Source organism: Haliotis rufescens, unplaced genomic scaffold (assembly GCF_023055435.1).
Source record: "Haliotis rufescens isolate VD_foot unplaced genomic scaffold, xgHalRufe1.0.p SCAF_144, whole genome shotgun sequence".
In the NCBI taxonomy this organism is placed as follows: domain Eukaryota; kingdom Metazoa; phylum Mollusca; class Gastropoda; order Lepetellida; family Haliotidae; genus Haliotis; species Haliotis rufescens.
The window spans coordinates 287,003-307,914 of NW_025963829.1; the positions used below are offsets into that span (position 1 = coordinate 287,003).

At 42.3% G+C, this 20,912-nt stretch overlaps 2 protein-coding genes and 7 non-coding genes across 10 annotated transcripts; 8 read left to right on the plus strand and 1 right to left on the minus strand.

Annotated features, from left to right (window-relative positions):
- Positions 1-127: 127 nt before the first annotated feature.
- On the plus strand, positions 128-200 carry Trnaa-agc. Its single transcript has one exon. It is a non-coding gene; the product is annotated as a tRNA-Ala (tRNA).
- A 429-nt stretch (positions 201-629) lies between these two features.
- Positions 630-702, plus strand: Trnaa-agc. Its single transcript has one exon. It is a non-coding gene; the product is annotated as a tRNA-Ala (tRNA).
- A 455-nt stretch (positions 703-1,157) lies between these two features.
- Positions 1,158-1,230, plus strand: Trnaa-agc. The gene has a single exon. It is a non-coding gene; the product is annotated as a tRNA-Ala (tRNA).
- Positions 1,231-1,658: 428 nt separating this feature from the next.
- Positions 1,659-1,731, plus strand: Trnaa-agc. Its single transcript has one exon. It is a non-coding gene; the product is annotated as a tRNA-Ala (tRNA).
- A 429-nt stretch (positions 1,732-2,160) lies between these two features.
- Positions 2,161-2,233, plus strand: Trnaa-agc. The gene has a single exon. It is a non-coding gene; the product is annotated as a tRNA-Ala (tRNA).
- A 429-nt stretch (positions 2,234-2,662) lies between these two features.
- Positions 2,663-2,735, plus strand: Trnaa-agc. The gene has a single exon. It is a non-coding gene; the product is annotated as a tRNA-Ala (tRNA).
- A 501-nt stretch (positions 2,736-3,236) lies between these two features.
- Positions 3,237-3,309, plus strand: Trnaa-agc. The gene has a single exon. It is a non-coding gene; the product is annotated as a tRNA-Ala (tRNA).
- A 1,624-nt stretch (positions 3,310-4,933) lies between these two features.
- On the minus strand, positions 4,934-15,036 carry LOC124127281 (protein LTO1 homolog). 2 transcript variants are annotated; one of them, XM_048395787.1, is made up of 6 exons: positions 14,950-15,036; positions 13,898-14,003; positions 9,286-9,356; positions 6,105-6,219; positions 5,722-5,793; positions 4,934-5,599 (listed from the first exon to the last, which is right to left on the minus strand). In XM_048395787.1, exons 1-5 carry the CDS (start codon positions 15,033-15,035, stop codon positions 5,725-5,727), a joined length of 447 nt encoding a protein of 148 aa, XP_048251744.1. In that variant the 5' UTR covers position 15,036; the 3' UTR covers positions 4,934-5,599; positions 5,722-5,724. The 2 variants fall into 2 exon arrangements, with proteins under 2 accessions (XP_048251744.1, XP_046346670.2); XM_046490714.2 differs by having other exon boundaries at positions 4,934-5,793.
- Positions 15,037-15,070: 34 nt separating this feature from the next.
- Positions 15,071-19,333, plus strand: LOC124127284 (ufm1-specific protease 1-like). Its single transcript, XM_048395788.1, has 3 exons — positions 15,071-15,118; positions 15,696-15,833; positions 19,049-19,333. The coding sequence occupies exons 2-3, from the start codon at positions 15,717-15,719 to the stop codon at positions 19,316-19,318; spliced, it is 387 nt and encodes a 128-aa protein (XP_048251745.1). The 5' UTR covers positions 15,071-15,118; positions 15,696-15,716; the 3' UTR covers positions 19,319-19,333.
- Positions 19,334-20,912: the final 1,579 nt, after the last annotated feature.

Here is a 20,912-nt window from a genome sequence, read left to right on the forward strand (position 1 = left end):
GAAGGCTGGAGGAACCCATCTGTCACTACAAGGTCAATCAAGGTGGAAGGCTTAGCGTTCGTGCCCCAAACCGCTACAGGTGATTGTGAAAAATATATTGAATGAAGACACACCTACTCCGTCATCAGGGGAATTAGCTCAAATGGTAGAGCGCTCGCTTAGCATGCGAGAGGTACCGGGATCGATACCCGGATTCTCCAAGTGTTTTGCTGTTTTTGGTTTTGTGAAATATTGTTCTAATTTGGCTTTTTATGAATGTCTTGCACAGGGGGATAAGCTCACATGGTAGAGCGCCCGCTTTGCACGCGGGAGGTACCGGGATCGATACCCGGATTCTCCAAGTGAAATTCAGTTTATTTTTGGGTCAAATATGGACGTTACATTCAGTTGTCTCAGTCAAGTTCTTCCAACTTCAAACGTGTTACAAAACAAATTCTACACAAACACAAGTTTCTCTCAAAGCTGGAGCAACCCATCTGTCACTACAAGGACAATCATGGTGGAAGGCTGGAGGAACCCATCTGTCACTACAAAGTCAATCAAGGTGGAAGGCTTAACGTTCATGCCCCAAACCGCTACAGGTGATTGTGAAAAATATATTGAATGAAGACACAACTTCTCCGTCATCAGGGGAATTAGCTCAAATGGTAGAGCGCTCGCTTAGCATGCGAGAGGTACCGGGATCGATACCCGGATTCTCCAAGTGTTTTGCTGTTTTTGTTTTTGTGAAATATTGTTCTTATTTGGCTTTTTATGAATGTCTTGCACAGGGGGATAAGCTCACATGGTAGAGCGCCCGCTTTGCACGCGGGAGGTACCGGGATCAATACCCGGATTCTCCAAGTGAAATTCAGTTTATTTTTGGGTCAAATATGGACGTTACATTCAGTTGTCTCAATCAAGTTCTACCAACTTCAAACTTGTTACATGTTGAAAACAAATTCTACACACACACTGACTTCCAAATGTGAAAGCAAGTTTCTCTCAAAGCTGGAGCAACCCATCTGTCACTACAAGGACAATCAAGGTGGAAGGCTGGAGGAACCCATCTGTCACTACAAGGTCAATCAAGGTGGAAGGCTTAGCGTTCGTGCCCCAAACCGCTACAGGTGATTGTGAAAAATATATTGAATGAAGACACACCTACTCCGTCATCAGGGGAATTAGCTCAAATGGTAGAGCGCTCGCTTAGCATGCGAGAGGTACCGGGATCGATACCCGGATTCTCCAAGTGTTTTGCTGTTTTGGTATTGTGAAATATTGTTCTTATTTGGCTTTTTATGAATGTCTTGCACAGGGGGATAAGCTCACATGGTAGAGCGCCCGCTTTGCATGCGGGAGGTACCGGGATCAATACCCGGATTCTCCAAGTGAAATTCAGTTTATTTTTGGGTCAAATATGGACGTTACATTCAGTTGTCTCAGTCAAGTTCTTCCAACTTCAAACGTGTTACAAAACAAATTCTACACACACACAAGTTTCTCTCAAAGCTGGAGCAACCCATCTGTCACTACAAGGACAATCATGGTGGAAGGCTGGAGGAACCCATCTGTCACTACAAAGTCAATCAAGGTGGAAGGCTTAGCGTTCATGCCCCAAACCGCTACAGGTGATTGTGAAAAATACATTGAATGAAGACACACCTACTCCGTCATCAGGGGAATTAGCTCAAATGGTAGAGCGCTCGCTTAGCATGCGAGAGGTACCGGGATCGATACCCGGATTCTCCAAGTGTTTTGCTGTTTTTGTTTTTGAGAAATAGTGTTCTTATTTGGCTTTTTATGAATGTCTTGCACAGGGGGATTAGCTAACATGGTAGAGCGCCCGCTTTGCATGCGGGAGGTACCGGGATCAATACCCGGATTCTCCAAGTGAAATTCAGTTTATTTTTGGGTCAAATATGGACGTTACATTCAGTTGTCTCAGTCAAGTTCTTCCAACTTCAAACGTGTTACAAAACAAATTCTACACACACACAAGTTTCTCTCAAAGCTGGAGCAACCCATCTGTCACTACAAGGACAATCAAGGTGGAAGGCTGGAGGAACCCATCTGTCACTACAAGGTCAATCAAGGTGGAAGGCTTAGCGTTCGTGCCCCAAACCGCTACAGGTGATTGTGAAAAATATATTGAATGAAGACACACCTACTCCGTCATCAGGGGAATTAGCTCAAATGGTAGAGCGCTCGCTTAGCATGCGAGAGGTACCGGGATCGATACCCGGATTCTCCAAGTGTTTTGCTGTTTTTGGTTTTGTGAAATATTGTTCTAATTTGGCTTTTTATGAATGTCTTGCACAGGGGGATAAGCTCACATGGTAGAGCGCCCGCTTTGCACGCGGGAGGTACCGGGATCGATACCCGGATTCTCCAAGTGAAATTCAGTTTATTTTTGGGTCAAATATGGACGTTACATTCAGTTGTCTCAGTCAAGTTCTTCCAACTTCAAACGTGTTACAAAACAAATTCTACACAAACACAAGTTTCTCTCAAAGCTGGAGCAACCCATCTGTCACTACAAGGACAATCATGGTGGAAGGCTGGAGGAACCCATCTGTCACTACAAAGTCAATCAAGGTGGAAGGCTTAACGTTCATGCCCCAAACCGCTACAGGTGATTGTGAAAAATATATTGAATGAAGACACAACTTCTCCGTCATCAGGGGAATTAGCTCAAATGGTAGAGCGCTCGCTTAGCATGCGAGAGGTACCGGGATCGATACCCGGATTCTCCAAGTGTTTTGCTGTTTTTGTTTTTGTGAAATATTGTTCTTATTTGGCTTTTTTATGAATGTCTTGCACAGGGGGATTAGCTCACATGGTAGAGCGCCTGCTTTGCATGCGGGAGGAACCAGGATCGATAACCGGATTCTCCAAGTGAAATTCAGTTTATTTTTGGGTCAAATATGGACGTTACATTCAGTTGTCTCAGTCAAGTTCTTCCAACTTCAAACTTGTTACATGTTCAAAACAAATTCTACACACACACTGACTTCCAAATGTGAAAGCAAGTTTCTCTCAAAGCTGGAGCAACCCATCTGTCACTACAAGGACAATCAAGGTGGAAGGCTGGAGGAACCTATCTGTCACTACAAGGTCAATCAAGGTGGAAGGCTGGAGGAACCCATCTGTCACTACAAGGTCAATCAAGGTGGAAGGCTTAGCGTTCATGCCCCAAACCGCTACAGGTGATTGTGAAAAATACATTGAATGAAGACACACTTACTCTGTCATTAGGGGAATTAGCTCAAATGGTAGAGCGCTCGCTTAGCATGCGAGAGGTACCGGGATCGATACCCGGATTCTCCAAGTGTTTTGCTGGGTTTTTTTGTGTGAAATATTGTTCTTATTTGGCTTTTTGTGAATGTCTTGCACAGGGGGATTAGCTCACATGGTAGAGGGCCCGCTTTGCATGGGGGAGGTATCGGGATCGATACCCGGATTCTCCAAGTGAAATTCAGTTTATTTTTGGGTCAAATATGGACGTTACATTCAGTTGTCTCAGTCATGTTCTACCAACTTCAAATTTGTCACATGTTGAACAAAAATTCGACCGATACACTGAATCGGAATTTCTGCTCGGTTGGCAAACTCAAAACAACGTAATTTGGCCAAATTTCAGACATATTGATGATTGTATATTGTTAAAAAACATCAAATTGCCAATTCCCTTCCACTGATTTACCCACTGACTAGACTTTGTATGTGTTTGTGATGGGTGCCACCTCTCACCTTTTCGAAAACACCACCATATGACAGTGATACGTAAACCCATGCTCATGATATAGTCGGAATCATTCTGTGATTTTGGTAGAGATTTCTTAGGAATATGGAAAGGGTTTTGTCGCTTTTATTTACAATCAGGTATCACTGAACCAGATACATCCCTTCTATGCTGAAGTGTTGTCAGTCTGGTATTTTCCAACTGAGCACGTGGATAGTTTGTTTCTGAACAGACTTTTTTATTACCACCTCTCAGATGATATTGAAAGAATCTTTTTGGTTTGTTTCTTTCATAGAACATCATTGCAGAACACATTAATGTTTCTTATATTGATGACATGACATTTGAATTATATCTCCATACCTGAGGGTCCTGATGGGGGGAGTCCCATAAACAGTAAGCAGTAAAATTTAGGGTACTTTTTCATTAAGCGGTAATTTTTCTTCTTTTTCAATAAAATCGTACCTAAAAATTCCTAAATCAGACATGACGGGACATGGGACTTTTAATTCTCATTTCGTTTCATCCCCACAATTCATATTTTTAATACCGGGTAAAATCTCAAATCGCTAAACATTCTAGACTGGTCCCCTGCGTCAGTTGCGCAGCCTGCTTTCTGTGGCGAAGCATTTGGGTCTTGAAGACAGACTGTTTTTGACCATTTAAATCATTTTACAATAAGCAGTAAATTATTCATTTACGTTAAGCAGTGATTTTTTGGTATTTTACGCTAGGCATTTACAATTAAAAAAGATGAATTTTATGTTTACGATAGTGTTTGAAGTGTGTTTTACGTTAAGCATTAAAACCCATTACGACCCTCATACCTATCATCATAATCCATGAGGAGATTTCCAGTCAGAAATCACAAATCATGTTGACATCCACAGTTCAGTGACCTCCCAAATGATGTTGACACCAACAGTCGTGAGTTATCACAACCAAACGTACAACTCGACATCACATGAGTCTCTTTCGGGAATAAAGTCATTGATCAATTCATCCCGAGCACATTCAACTGAAAGTTGCTAGTCCCAACATGCTCAATGCAAGTGATTCTGATCCTGTCTTGTCTGTGTATTATGTGCATGAGTGAGTGAGTGAGTTGTGTTTCACGCCGCTTTTGACAGTATTACAGTTATATCGCGGCGTGTCATCTCAATGTTGGAGGAAAGCCCGAAGTGATGCAGGTCTCAGATGTTTGCAACTTTGGTGAAACCCACGAGCTGAAACCCATGGTGCTGACAAACCTAGAAACATAATTGGGGTGAACTGGGATTCAAACCCACAATCATAGGTTTCTAGCGTGCCCAAGGGACGCAACTCTGCACAACGACTGAGCTACCCATGCCCCCATTTTGTGCATGACATACATCAGTCTAACAGTTAATGGTTACCCTAATTACAGTGTCACAGTTTCACATAAAGATGTAAGGCATTGGGAACCAGGTTGTGGAGCATAGTCCCTCTGTAACCATGGTAACACATCCACTCGATTCACAGCAGCTACTGTCTCCACATAGTGTCATTGTGTCTAAGTACTCAGTGGACTTGTGAGGACTAACTCCAACCTTGGAGCTCTCTGTTCCTGTTGCAGAAGGTTGTGCCTGGTTGTCATATTACAGAGCAATGGTGGTCAGACTCAGTGACTTGGTTGACAACATGCCATTGTACCAAGGATGTAACATTGCTCATATTATCATAATCATTTGTCTGGTCCAGGCTTGATTATTTACAGTCTGCTTTAATACAGCTGAAGTACTGTTGAGTTTGTCACAAAGCAACAAACATCATTGAGTCATCCTTGGATACAGATATGTCAGTTGTCTGGACAGTAGTCTCACTATGTACACATGTAGCACCCTGTGAGGTGATCTCTCAGAGGGACATGTGTGTCATAAAGCAGCAAACACCATCGAGTCATCCTTGGATACAGATATGTCAGTTGTCTGGACAGTAGTCTCACTATGAACACATGTAGCACCCTTTGAGGTGATCTCTCAGAAGGACATGCCCTTGCTCTTGTCTTGAGCCCCGTATGACGTGCTTATTCCAAGTAAGGAGGTTACCTGGAACACAAATTGTGTTTAACAGACAATCTCACCACAGCCTTTGCATATCACATTCATCTGCCTTGAATTGCCTGTATGACTGCCTGTCACAGTGTGACTCTTTGCTTTATTGAAAAGATTACCCGGTAGTTATCTGGTCATGGCTTTACTGCCTTACATTCTTTATTGGTATTGAACAGAGACTGATTATTCTCTGGTATTGACATTTTATATTAATTACAAAAAGGAATATACTCTAATAAATGCTGACATTTTATATTAATTACAAAAAGGAATATACTCTAATAAATGCCCCACTCTGTATCTACCTGTTTGAACTTGGCACGTATCCTCTCCAGGTCTTCAAAGAGAGTCTGGTTCATCACATCTGCCACAGGGAACTGAGACAACATGGCCGCCAGGGCCTGCAGAGACTTCTGAACCCTGGTGAATGGGGGAAACATGTCAGTGTTGGTCTAATTGTGTCTATCATGGCCTCATTGACCTAGGGAGCCACAGTATCCCATGGCTTCATGGGCCTAGGGAGCCACAGTATCCCATGGCTTCATGGGCCTAGGGAGCCACAGTATCCCATGGCTTCATGGGCCTAGGGAGCCACAGTATCCCATGGCTTCATGGGCCTAGGGAGCCACAGTATCCCATGGCTTCATGGGCCTAGGGAGCCACAGTATCCCATGGCTTCATGGGCCTAGGGAGCCACAGTATCCCATGGCTTCATGGGCCTAGGGAGCCACAGTATCCCATGGCTTCATGGGCCTAGGGAGCCACAGTATCCCATGGCTTCATGGGCCTAGGGAGCCACAGTATCCCATGGCTTCATGGGCCTAGGGAGCCACAGTATCCCATGGCTTCATGGGCCTAGGGAGCCACAGTATCCCATGGCTTCATGGGCCTAGGGAGCCATAGTATCCCATGGCTTCATGGGCCTAGGGAGCTACAGTATCCCATGGCTTCATGGGCCTAGGGAGCCACAGTATCCCATGGCTTCATGGGCCTAGGGAGCTACAGTATGCCATGGCTTCGTGGGCCTAGGGAGCTACAGTATCCCATGGCTTCATGGGCCTAGGGAGCCACAGTATCCCATGGCTTCATGGACCTAGGGAGTCACAGTATTCCATGGCTTTATGAGCCAAAATCTCATCTGTAATGGCTGGGTACAAAAAAGAAACCAACACAAGGACCAGATCAACAAAACAGCTGCTTAATTTGGGTCTCCAGTCCAGTGTACTTTATTGTCTTGATGCACAACCTAGCACTCCCCACTTAGACCTCCGTCCCTGTCCTGTTTACTTAAAATCGTTACGGGTCTAATGGACCTCCTAGCTAGCCCAACCTAGACCTCTGTCCCTGTCCTGTTTACTTAAAATCGTTACGGGTCTAATGGACCTCCTAGCTAGCCCCACCTGGACCTCCGTCCCTGTCCTGTTTACTTAAAATCGTTACAGTCCAAATGGACCTCCTAGCTAGACCAACCTGGACCTCCGTCCCTGTCCTGTTTACTTAAAATCGTTACGGGTCTAATGGACCTCCTAGCTAGCCCAACCTAGACCTCTGTCCCTGTCCCGTTTACTTAAAATCGTTACGGGTCTAATGGACCTCCTAGCTAGCCCCACCTGGACCTCCGTCCCTGTCCTGTTTACTTAAAATTGTTACAGTCCAAATGGACCTCCTAGCTAGACCAACCTCGACCTCCGTCCCTGTCCTGTTTACTTAAAATCGTTACGGTTCTAATGGATCTCCTAGCTAGCCAAACCTAGACCTCTGTCCCTGTCCTGTTTACTTAAAATCATAATGATTCTAATGGACCATCTAGCAAGCCCCACCTAGAACTCCGTCCCTGTCCTGTTTACTTAAAATCGTTACAGGTCTAATGGACCATCTAGCTAGCTCAACCTAGACCTCTGTCCCTGTCCTGTTTACTTAAAATCATTACGGTTCTAATGGACCATCTAGCTAGCCCCACCTAGAACTCTGTCCCTGTCCTGTTTATTTAAAATCGTTACGGTTCTAATGGACCATCTAGCTAGCCAAACCTAGACCTCCGTCCCTGTCCTGTTTGCTTAAAATCGTTACAGTTCTAATGGACCATCTAGCTAGCCCAACCTAGACCTCTGTCCCTGTCCTGTTTACTTAAAATCATTACGGTTCTAATGGACCATCTAGCTAGCCCCACCTAGAACTCCGTCCCTGTCCTGTTTACTTAAAATCATAATGATTCTAATGGACCATCTAGCAAGCCCCACCTAGAACTCCGTCCCTGTCCTGTTTGCTTAAAATCGTTACGGTTCTAATGGACCATCTAGCTAGCTCAACCTAGACCTCCTTCCCTGTCCTGTTTACTTCAAATTGTTATGGTTCTAATGGACCACCACCTAGCTAGCCCCACCTAGAACTCCGTCCCTGTCCTGTTTACTTAAAATCGTTACGTCCTAATGGACCATTTAGCTAGCCCCACATGGACCTCCGTCCCTGTCCTGTTTTCTTAAAATCATTACGGTTCTAATGGACCATCTAGCAAGCCCAACCTAGACCTCTGTCCCTGTCCTGTTTACTTAAAATCGTTATGGTTCTAATGGACCATCTAGCTAGCTCGATCTAGACCTCCGTCCCTGTCCTGTTTACTTAAAATCTTTACAGTTCTAATGGACCATCCAGCTAGCCCAACCTAGACCTCCATCCCTGTCCTGTTTACTTAAAATCATTACGGTTCTAATTGACCTCCTAGCTAGCGCAACCTAGACCTCTGTCCCTGTCCTGTTTGCTTAAAATTGCTACGGTCCAAATGGACCATCTAGCTAGCCCCACCTGGTCCTCCGTCCCTGTCCTGTTTACTTAAAATCATTACGGTTCTAATGGACCATCTAGCTAGCCCAACCTAGACCTCCGTCCCTGTCCTGTTTACTTAAAATCATTATGGTCCTAATGGACCATCTAGTTAGCCCCACCTAGACCTCCGTCCCTGTCCTGTTTGCTTAAAATCGTTATGGTCCTAATGGACCTCCTAGCTAGCCCAACCTAGACCTCCATCCCTGTCCTGTTTACTTAAAATCATTACGGTCCTAATGGACCATCTAGCTAGCCCAACCTAGACCTCCGTCCCTGTCCTGTTTTCTTAAAATCATTACGGTCTTTATGGACCTCCTAAAAACTTTATGGCCCAGATGTACCACCTAGCTGTACAAACCTGGATCTTGGTCCTATTCAGGTACTTAATACCTGTGTGGACCAACGAGCGGTCTTACCTGGGTCGCTATCCAGTATGAGCATCACAGCAGTGGAGTCATAGAGGACCAACCAGCATGCCTTACCTGGATCTCGGTCCTATTCAGGTACTTAATACCTGTGTGGACCAACAAGCTGGCCTTTCCTAGGTCGCAATCCAGTATGAGCATCACAGCAGTGTAGTCATAGAGCACCAACCAGCATGCCTCACCTGGATCTTGGTCCCCGCATGTGTATGGCCCTGGTGGACCTTCTCGCTAGACTCACCTTGGTTTCAATGTCCCTTCTTGTGTATTCAGCTCCTGCAATGTCTCGACGTAGCCCTGGTAAAACCCCACCTAGAGACACAAAGAGGAACTACAACTGACGAAAACGGGAGCACAGAAATTGTTTATACAAATACCAGATAGAAACACAAATTGAAAAAAATTACCACACAAGGAATTAACATGAACAGATTATATTTCATTCCACTGTGCTGCACATTTCCTTATGTCATAAACCCCAATATTACTTTACTATTCTTATATTTTATTCAGATTCTTGCACATTCACAAAGTGAGTTGGGTTTAATGCCAGTTTTAACAGTATTCCAGTAATATCATGAGGGGGGGAAAGCCCGATGCGATGAGTATAGGAATGGTGCTGACAAACCAAGAAACAAAATGCAGGATTCGAACCCACATTTGTTTGGTGTGCCCAAGGGATGATGCAATTCTCCACTGCAAATTAGGTCGCCTTAGACAACTGGGTCATCCATGCCCCCAGTGGACTGATGACTAAGTGAGTGGGTGAGTTTGGTTTTACGCCGCTTTTAGCAATATTCCAGCAATATCATGGCTGGGGACACCAGAGTGAGTGAGTGAGTATGGTTTAACGCCGCTTTTAGCAATATTCCAGCAATATCACGGCGGGGGGCACCAGAGTGAGTGAGTGAGTATGGTTTAACGCCGCTTTTAACAATATTCCAGCAATATCACGGCTGGGGACACCAGAGTGAGTGAGTGAGTATGGTTTAACGCCGCTTTTAGCAATATTCCAGCAATATCACGGCGGGGGGCACCAGAAATGGGCTTCACACATTGTACCCACGTCGGGAATCGAACCTGGGTCTTCGGCGTGATGAGCAAACACTTTAACCACTAGGCTACCAGACCGCCTTTGACTAATGACTAAATATGTACATCCTTAAATACATTGTTGTGTGGACATTAACATGTTATGCAGCTTATCCAACAGCTCTCTCCACAGTCAGTCATGAAACTCTCCAATCATTTGGTATTGGGTAAAATGTGGTTACCATTCAACCATAAATCACATGCAATCATTGAAACATCATTACTATTTACATTCTAATTTGAATGAATAAAACAAAATTGGTGCGTGAGTGAATATTGTTTGTCACAAAATACATCAAGTAAGGATAGCAGGATAAAAGCTCCTTGCCATCGGGGAATAATGAGAGAGAGGGTCAGCCACATTATGTATTGTATCGGTACCTGAGTGACGTGTCTGTATTTGCCCAGCTATGTGGCAACGGCCTGTAAATAATCCCATCTGGGCCAGACAATCCGGTGGTTGATAGTATGAGTAATAAGAGAATATTGTTTTACAACGCTTTTAGCAATATTCCAGCAATATCACAGTTGGGAACACCAGAAATGGGCTTCACACATTGTACCCATGTGGAGAATCGAACCCGGGTTTTAGGTGTGAAGAGCGAACGCTTTAACCACTAGACTACCCCACTACCCCTTAAGAGCAAGGATCCATGCTCTGCAGTCACTGAGTCTGACCATCCGATCCATTTAACTGTTTGAATGGCATTCTAGAAGTTGATGAGTACGTGACAACACATACAAATTTATGGATAACAAATTCTGATTTAGTACATTTAGCGACATTTCAATGTAGATTCTTACCCCGTTACCAAGCTGGAACTAATCACACTCCAACTTATGAAGCTGGGCCCACTTGCACAAAGAGATCTTAGCGCTATGACTATTGTAACCCTATGTTAAAGTGTGGGAGTGCTTCGTGTTAGTGCTAGAATAGCTTTGTGCAAGTGGGCCCTTGAGCTTATGACAAAAATTGCTAAATGCAGAAGACAGAAGTTGTTATCCATAGAGTTGTATGTTTCCGATCCATTTAGTCACCTCTTATGAAGAGTGAGTGTGTGAGTTTGGTTTTACGCCACTTTTAGCAATATTCCAGCAATATCACGGTGGGGGACACCAGAAATGGGCTTTACAGATTGTACCCATGTCAGGATTCGAACCCGGGTCTTCGGCGTGACGAGCGAACGCTTTAACCACTAGGCTACCCGACCGCCCCTCTTATGAAGAGCATAGGTTGCTGTGGACCTATTCTAGCGCGGAATCCCCACAGGGCAATACATGAGTGGTAACAAAGTATGTTAACACATGATATCCTCATACTGATATGGGACGTTGTGATACCCGGTACCAAATAACATAGAATGATTATTTTTCTAGCCCACAAAAATGAACCAACCTTGCTGAAATATTAACAAACATAATAATAACTTATTCACCTAACAAACTCAGATCTTTCATATATCCTTGGTATAGGAATGGTTAGCTATAGTAACATGTGTTAAGATCCTAGGTTCAAAATAAAATGCCACTGTGAACAACTCTTTTGAAGTTTAGAATTTACCGGTACTTAAAAATTGTCAGTGAGTGAATGAGTTGGGTTTTACGCCGCTTTTAGCAATATTCCAGCAATATCACGGTGGGGGACACCAGAAATGGGCGTCACACATTGTACCAATGTGTGGAATCAAACCCAGGCCTCAGAGTGACAAGAAAATGCTTTAACCACTAGGCTACCCCACCGCCCTATAAAATTGTCAGCATGTATACCATGTATCATGTATCTGATATTTAAAATATTGTATTTCGAAAACCCGTCTATATAAAAAGTCATCAAGAACATGCTTTTGAAGATACCTCAACCATTAACATGATAACCCCGGTGCATCAGAATTAGTCCCAAACAGCCAGTGCGAGGTAACAAGAGGCATCAACTGGGTCATCTTCCTGAGGCAAGGGACTTAACGGACTGTAGAAGTCCAGTTTCCACCCTTGCCGACCTTGACTGGTCTTTCTGTGCTTGATCGTAGCGCCACTAGCGGCTATTAAGAGTTGACCAATCAGATTCCACCTCTCATATTACTTGCATTTGCTTTAAAAATTGAGGTGCGGAGTGAAGACGATCTGATCAATAATCAAGATCTATATTGTAATAAAATGAGTCTTACTTCGATTTCGTTACGCGATTTTGATTGGATTATGCATAGACATGTTAGTCCAGCAAAAGACTAACTTCATAATTCCAGCCAAGTTCGGCAAGGGTGGAAACTGGATTTTTATAATCAGTAAAGTCCCTTGCCTCGGGAAGATGCAGCTCGGTTGATTGAGTGACATCATACCCTGATGTTGATCAAATCACTTAATTGTCTGGTCCAGACTCAATTATTCACAGGTTGACGTCACATAGTTGGAATATTGTTGAGGGTCCAGCGTGAGAAATTGGTATTAGTCCTAAAGTCCTTACCAAACTGCCCAATAGTAAAGTTACCTAAGGACTAGTAAAAATTGGCCCATTTTAAGGGTTTCACTATATAGTGGACAAAAACTGTTAGATTCTAACCCCGAGTATCGTATTAAACAACAATCAAAGAGATGAAAATGATAAAGGATGTTTTACCAGAATAATTAACTGGAAGACAAAAAATGGTGTTGTGCCAGTTATGCTCACACTAATTGTCACAGAACACAACAATATGCATCAGGATATGTTTTGGTACAGACAATAACTCAAAACAATAGCAGAGTGCGAATTTATTAATACTACTTGTTCTTAGATTTGTAGATAAAACAAAAGTTAGAATTTGTCCTTTGGACTGAAATCCTTCTACTTTGGTTTGACAGGCATCCTGGTTATAAACTCTTTCTCTGCATGGTCATGTTGAGTTTTACTTTGGCTGTAGGGTGCAAATATACAACTTCAGGTTGGACTTAACCAACATTTGGGAAACGTCAATTAATAAAATGCACACAAGTTCCCCATAATCTATTGGCATTATAAGTATACTTTAATTGAACATGTTTAAACCCTGTATTCTCAGTGGTATGAGTTCAGTGTCATTTAAACAATCCATTAAACATCAAACTTTAATTATTGAAAGCGAACTATATCAACGCGGAGAGTCATGACGTCATCCGCCCTAAAACATTCCATTTCAGGTGACTTGGTTTCACAAACGGCAGAAAATGAGGGCTACCGCAATGTCATTCACTTGAAATACAAGTTGCACCCAGTAAAGTTAGCGTTGGAATTGGAAAGAAATCCAGACCCGGCTCAAGCTGAAAATGGATACATATTAACATTCTGTGAACTTTTGGTGTGTGTTTGAGTCATACTACGGCTGCTGATGACGGGGATTACCGCTGGAGGCAGCGCGGTTGGATTTACTGAGGCACGAAATAATGTGGAGCTCAGTGATTTCTTTTAGAAAGTCGAGCATTCTCTGTTATAGCTTCGAATGGACACTTCATTTCGGTGACCTGACATATACATGATCTGTCTGACTTTAAAGCCTGCATCATATATAGCCTAAATCGATGTCGCTCTCAGTTTTCCCTAATTATTTTAAAGTTATTTTTAGACATTGAGGAATTCCCCTAAAGTGGTTCTGTATGTATCCGCGCGTATGTATTGACAATGTAATCATGTGACATACTGACGTTCATCGGGAAATGAATGACAGTCAGCTTGGTAGTGTTCACCTAGGCGAGGTCGCCCGCTACAGTCAATGTTACGTGTGTGGTATCACAAGATTAACAAGCCCTACCTCTGAACCAATAGCTGCTCCCTTCTCAAATCCCAGAGAGAATCCGTCTGCCAGTCCCTTCTTCTCCCCATCAGCTCTCCCCTCGCTGAACCCCTGCCCCTGGCTCCTGGGGAGACAAACATCATCACAATACACACATCAATTTAATCAAGTGAACTCATGTTTAAGCAGCCGTGATATAATTCTTGATGATACAAAAGTTAGGAAATGACTTACTCAAAGAGGAAAATTTTTGCATTAACATTATCTTTAACTTCAAGCATGATTGGTCACTGTATTCCCTCATCTGTATTATTTTCTATATTTCACTGAAGATGTAAAACACAATGAACTGATGAACTGGATGAGGGGATACAGAATGAGCAGTAAACTGTGTGTTGCGGGGACATTATAAAGATATCCTTGCTACAACCCATCATTGAACGATATAATAAAACTCTATGCTTAAACACTTCAAGTTCAAGATAAAAAGTATCTGAATGATGAGAAACATCACTTCTTTATTTTTTCGAGCTGGTGAATTCCCAGGTGTTTCCCCAAGAATGTGGAAGTAGACCGTCAGTGTTTACGTCATTTCAAGAATACAGTCTCCTGAAAAACTTAATAACATCAAAATGTGTCGTTCAGACACTTATTAACTTCTTTTTTGCGGTGATGTGATCAACCCTTCATCCAAATGAAAAAGGTGCATATTATGTAAACTTCATATTAAAACATTATTGTCATTTACAGATTTTAGATTTGAAATAGATCTATTTGACACATAATTATTCGATATGTAATTAATGAAAATTCAAGTCTATTCTCCAATTATATTTGTTATGTCGAAGAGTTCACGGTGATATTTTGTCTACGACTTGAAAGTGTCTACGAAGTTTCCATGGCTACGAATTCACCTACACTGTAGGTTACTATCGTGTTGAGCAATATATCGAGTGAGTCGACTGACTTCATCTTTTCATCACGTTCATGATTTGATAACTTCGAAAGATATATTTGCTGTGATCAGTCTGTTAATCTCTTTAAGAAACCCTACAAACATAAATCCTTGCCTTTCTTCGGTCATGATAACATCGTGAAAGAGATCATCAATATCATCATTCCTCGAAACCTTCTCGTGATCCGCGGACGCCGCCATCTTGAAGGGCAGGTGAGGTGTACATGAGAGTTACCCGCCCCTTGTTGTTGCAGCATGAGAATATTGCACCAGCTTTGAGTAATGTAAGAGGCCATAATTAGATAATTCCTTGATCAAGGCTTACTGCTGACAAATAGTCAAAGTCCTTTGATAATCACTGCAAGGGTTGGCTAATCAGTTTGACCAAGTTCGCCTTTAATTACGTTCACATACACTGGATAAGTGTTATCATTTGGCAAAAGATATGCAGGGTACAAGAGATATTATTCCAGCAGTAAAATTATGGTAATATTTGTAAAATCTAAATAATTTTCCCTCGATTAATGACAATGACAAAAGCAGTTTATAGTTACAGAAATAGGATTCCAGGAATAGGCCCTTTTGTCGTTGCTTAAATATTTCCAGATTTAAAATAACCACACGAAGGTGATGTGAGGTAAAACAGGATTCAACGTAGTGTTCCTAATTATTGCACTCATATAGCAACGCGCATGCACGTGTCTGCATGGGTCTGGCTGCTTATACAAGTCCAGACCAATTCCGTTTTTGTCGTGCTAGCCGACTGAAATACCTTGACGCAGTTTAGCATGGTTCCCCTACTCTGTTGCAGTATACTGACTCTGTGCTGACAGTCCTTGTTGGGATGTGTGTATGTTTCAGGTGAAGTGCCATAGTTTCAACATGACAGATTTACAGCTGAATGTTCATGAAGGAATTGCTCCACCAGGGAGTGATGTTGCCATGGTGACAGGAGACTATGACTACTACCACTATGGCTGTGATGGGGTTGATGACCGAGTAAGTCAAACTGAGGGTTATGTCTCACTATAAATCTGTCTGATCCGTGTGTCCCATGTGAGAAACATGGCAGTTGCAGACAACTCCAACATGTCCAGAAGCGTATAAATTCATTGCATTGCATCTGGAATGGGGAAAACAACTGCATCGTTCCTACTGTAACACAGCCCATGAAATACCTATTATATCACCTATATGCAGTACAGTATGTACCAGTGGAACTATTTACCATGATATATCTGTAGTATCACTCAACTGTAGCATAGTATGTACCACAGGAACTATTTACCATGATATATCTGTAGTATCACCCAACTGTAGCACAGTATGTACCACAGGAACTATTTACCATGCTATATCTGTAGTATCACTCAACTATAGCATGGTATGTACAACAGGAACTATTTACCATAATATATCTGCAATATCACTCAACTGTAGCACAGTATGTAGCACAGGAACTATTCACCATGATATATCTGTAGTATCACTCAACTATAACACAGTATGTACCACAGGAACTATTTACCATGCTATATCTGTAGTATCACTCAACTGTAGCACAGTATGTAACACAGGAACTATTTACCATGATGTATCTGTAGTATCACTCAACTGTAGCACAGTATGTACCACAGGAACTATTTACCATGATGTGTCTGTTACATCACTCAACTGTATCACAGTATGATCCACAGGAACTATTTACTATGAGATGTTTGTGATATTCATACACTATGTAGCACAGGAACTATTTACCATGATATATCTGTGATATTCATCAACTGTAGCAGTATGTACCACAGGAACTATTTACCTTGATATACTGGTGACCAGAATCGGAACATTTCAAGCTATTTCCTCATTGAAACAACCGACAATGAAAGTAAAATATAACATTATAAAAATTGTTTGAAAAAACTTTATTCATGACAACATGTTGTTTACAAACCTTTTTCTGATCGATATTCATTGCCATCTCCGTCAACCACCACCGTTAGAATTTGGCAGGAGGGGATTTCAGGGGAAGGTCCATCAGAAAACACTCCCCTTCAGAAACCACGAAAACAATGTCCCAACTGAAGTGACAGCTTATCAAACTTGATGAAATTCATTTCAGAACACGCACAATTAAGAAAATCATACACAATCCACTATTTCTGGGACACAAATGTTTAAGTTCTGTCACTATTTGGCTTTGGATGCATGAAATCTTGAAATTAATGGGTCACACCATGCAGATTCCTCGTTTCAAAATATCCGGCTTGTCTGCAGCCTAAAAAGCGGCTGTTCAGTCATACTCTTTCACATTGTTAATCATATGGATGTACCAGCAGGCTCATTCAATCCCAGATAATCTACCTGTTATTGTTGAACCACATCATAGATCAGGGTTGTCATCTTGCTTCATTCTATAACTCGTTACGGAGAATGTAAACACAGATTGTCAGCCATTGACACCTGTGAGGTGTGAGTAACCGAGATGTAGGTCAAGTTCAGCCACATCCAAGTTCGGGATGGAGAGGCATTTATTTTAATTTTATTATTGTTTACTGGGGGTAATTGCTAACTAACTAATAACACTTACACATGTTAAATGTATAATAGAATGTTAATTCATAAAGTTTGCTGTAGAAATATATTCGTTTAGCATTTTACAACCTTTTTCTATTACCCTTCACCCCTACAATAGAAATGATGGCATGTTCTATTTCAAAGAAATGACCTCTCTCACAAAATTCCAAGAAATGACAGTCAGTCCACAGTGTACAACAGTGTACAACAGTTTGGTAGAAATTAAAACATCTCTCTTTGGACTAAGTTTGGAGTGTTATTTGTCAACTTCTTTTGAAAATCTATATGTTTTGAACACTTATTATGAACTACTCACGACTATGGTGTTTTTAATCTTGAACTTTAGTAATAATTGTTACATATATAACTACCTGTGACCACTTTTCGCAATGTTCTAAGATTGCACACCTGTGCACCTATGTTATTACGCGTTGCAAGAGAGCGCGTTTTCAAAGCGTTGTTGCCGTCATGGCAGAATGGAGATAAACCTACTGTGTTTTGAAATTTGATGTAGTCCCACTGTAGAATAGACATAATAATTTTGAACCGAGCGCTTTATATCATGTTATGGAAACACTGTAAAACCACTGTAAAAGTTGTTTCTTATGTTTGATGGATGTTTCTTTTCTACATGACACTGGCATCAGATGACTTTTTACACTATGTGACTATTACGCAGGGGATGTTAATATTGCAGACTAATCACAAAATGATAGTTTTGTAGAGTTGGGGCTGTGGTTACTTCAGACTAATTCATTGAACACTTATAATGCTAGTTTGGGGCTGTGGTTACTTCAGACTAATTCATTGAACACTTATAATGCTAGTTTGGGGCTGTGGTTACTTCAGACTAATTCATTGAACACTTATAATGCTAGTTTGGGGCTGTGGTTACTTCAGACTAATTCATTGAACACTTGTTATGCAAGTTTGGGGCTGTGGTTACTTCAGACTAATTCATTGAACACTTGTAATGCAGGTTTGGGGCTGTTGTTACTTCAGACTAATTCATTGAACACTTGTTGTGCAGGTTTGGGGCTGTGGTTACTTCAGACTAATTCATTGAACACTTGTTATGCAGGTTTGGGGCTGTGGTTACTTCAGACTAATTCATTGAACACTTGTAATGCAGGTTTGGGGCTGGGGTTACTTCACTGAACACCGAACACTTTTTTTTATGCAGGTTTGGGGCTGGGGTTACTTCAGACAAATTCATTGAACACTTGTAATGCAGGTTTAGGGCTGTTGTTACTTCAGACTAATTCATTGAACACTTGTTGTGCAGGTTTGGGGCTGTGGTTACTTCAGACTAATTCATTGAACACTTGTTATGCAGGTTTGGGACTGTGGTTGCTTCAGACTAATTCATTGAACACTTGTTGTGCAGTTTTGGGGCTGTGGTTGCTTCAGACTAATTCATTGAACACTTGTTGTGCAGGGTTGGGGCTGTGGTTACTTCAGACTAATTCATTGAACACTTTTTATGCAGGGTTGGGACTGGTTACTTCAGACTAATTCATTGAACACTTGTTGTGCAGGGTTGGGACTGTGGTTACTTCAGACTAATTCATTGAACACTTGTTATGCAGTTTTGGGGCTGTGGTTGCTTCAGACTAATTCATTGAACACTTGTTGTGCAGGGTTGGGGCTGCGGCTATAGGACCCTCCAGACGCTGTGTTCGTGGGTTCACAGACAGCCGATGGGGGCAGGAGGAGCGACGTCACATCCTGTACCATCAATTACAGACATCCAGAAGGCTCTAGTGGCCATGGAGGACAAGGGCCAAGCGTTCCTGGGATCTCGAGACTGGATCGGCAGTGTCGAAGTGGCACTCTGTGTCGACTTCTTCTTCCAGGTAAGTGTACTGGTACTCTCTGCTCTCTGGATTCTAGGAAACAGTAGGTCCTAGCATCCAGTATCCTGGCAACGGATAACAGTGGTGGAACAATACACCGATGCATCGGTGAATTGCAATTTTTTGCTTCTCTATACATGTATCGATCACAGTCACACCCTGAGTAAAAAATATTGATTCTGACCTTAAATGTTTGCTTTAATAACTGTTCCACTAAACACTAATCAGTAGTGCAAGTCAATAGTGAAAACATAAATATTTTCATTTGTTGTGCCACACTTGACACTGCCAACTGTAAATCGTCAGTGTGTCAGGTATTTGGCCATCCGCTCTATAAAAAAGATGGCTTAGGGACCACAGATAAGAGCACATGCAAGTATTGTGATACATATCGGATTGTGAGTAAAGTATCGTGATATGTACCGGATCTCACAGTTGGTGTATCGTCCCAGCCCTACCGGATAAGTGCCAGGCACCCTATGTTTGTTACTCACTGCTTTTTGTCTGTGAGGATCTGTGGGGCTCCCCAGGGAGCTGAGATGCAACTTGAATTGTATAACCATATCTGCTGTGAACATGCATCACCATTATTGCTATTATCATTGTTGTTGTTGTTGTTGCTGCTGCTGCTGCTACTACTACTACTACTAGTACTACTACTACTACTATCATTATAAGGAGCGGTTGGGTAGCCTAGTGGTTAAAGCGTTCGCTCGTCCAGGTTCGAATCCCGACATCGATACAATGTGTGAAGCCCATTTCTGGTGTCCCCTGCCGTTATATTGCTGGAATATTGCTACAAGTGGCGTAAAAACATACTCACTCACTATTATCATTATTAAGCCTCAGACCCCTCGAAGATCCAAGGTAGAATAGGTCTTCCGCAACCCATGCATGCTGTAAAAGGCGACAAAGCTTGTTGTAAGAGGCGATTAACGGGATCTGGTGGTTAGACTCGCTGACTTGGTTGATGCATGTCATCGATCCCAAGTGCGTGGATCAATGCTCATGATATTAATCACTGGATTGTCTGGTCCAGACTCGATTATTTACAGACCACCGTCATATAGCTGGAATATTGCTGAGTGCGGCGTTAAACAACAAACCAACAAAACCAAGTATTAAGCCTCATGACCCCAGTGATTCTGGACAGATTCTTGCATTTCCCTCTGTAAGGATTTCAGTTCAGATTAGGTCCCCTGTGCCTCATGGAGATTCGGGTTCGAATCCCGGATCGCCCCGATTATGTTTCTAGGTTTGTCAGCACCATACCCGTGCTCGTGGGTTTCACCGAAGTTGTAAATGTCTGAGACCTGCATCACTTCGGGCTTTCCCTTCCACATTAAGCTGACACGCCGTGATATAACTGGAATACTGTTAAAAGCGGCGTTAAACCCAACTCACTCACTCACTCACTCAGAACCATTACTGTACCCCATTATTGTTGTTAGAGCTGTTTGAAGGCAACTGATGTTAGCAAATACAGGTTGGCAAACTCCAGATATTTTGCCAACTTGCGTTTTCACAATTTTCTGTTACTTTATTCCTCTTCACTTCTCTCAGATGCTGATGTCATTTTCTAGCAGACATAAGTAAAAATCATGTGATAGCTACGCAGCATCTGATTGGTTGTAAGCAGCCAACACAT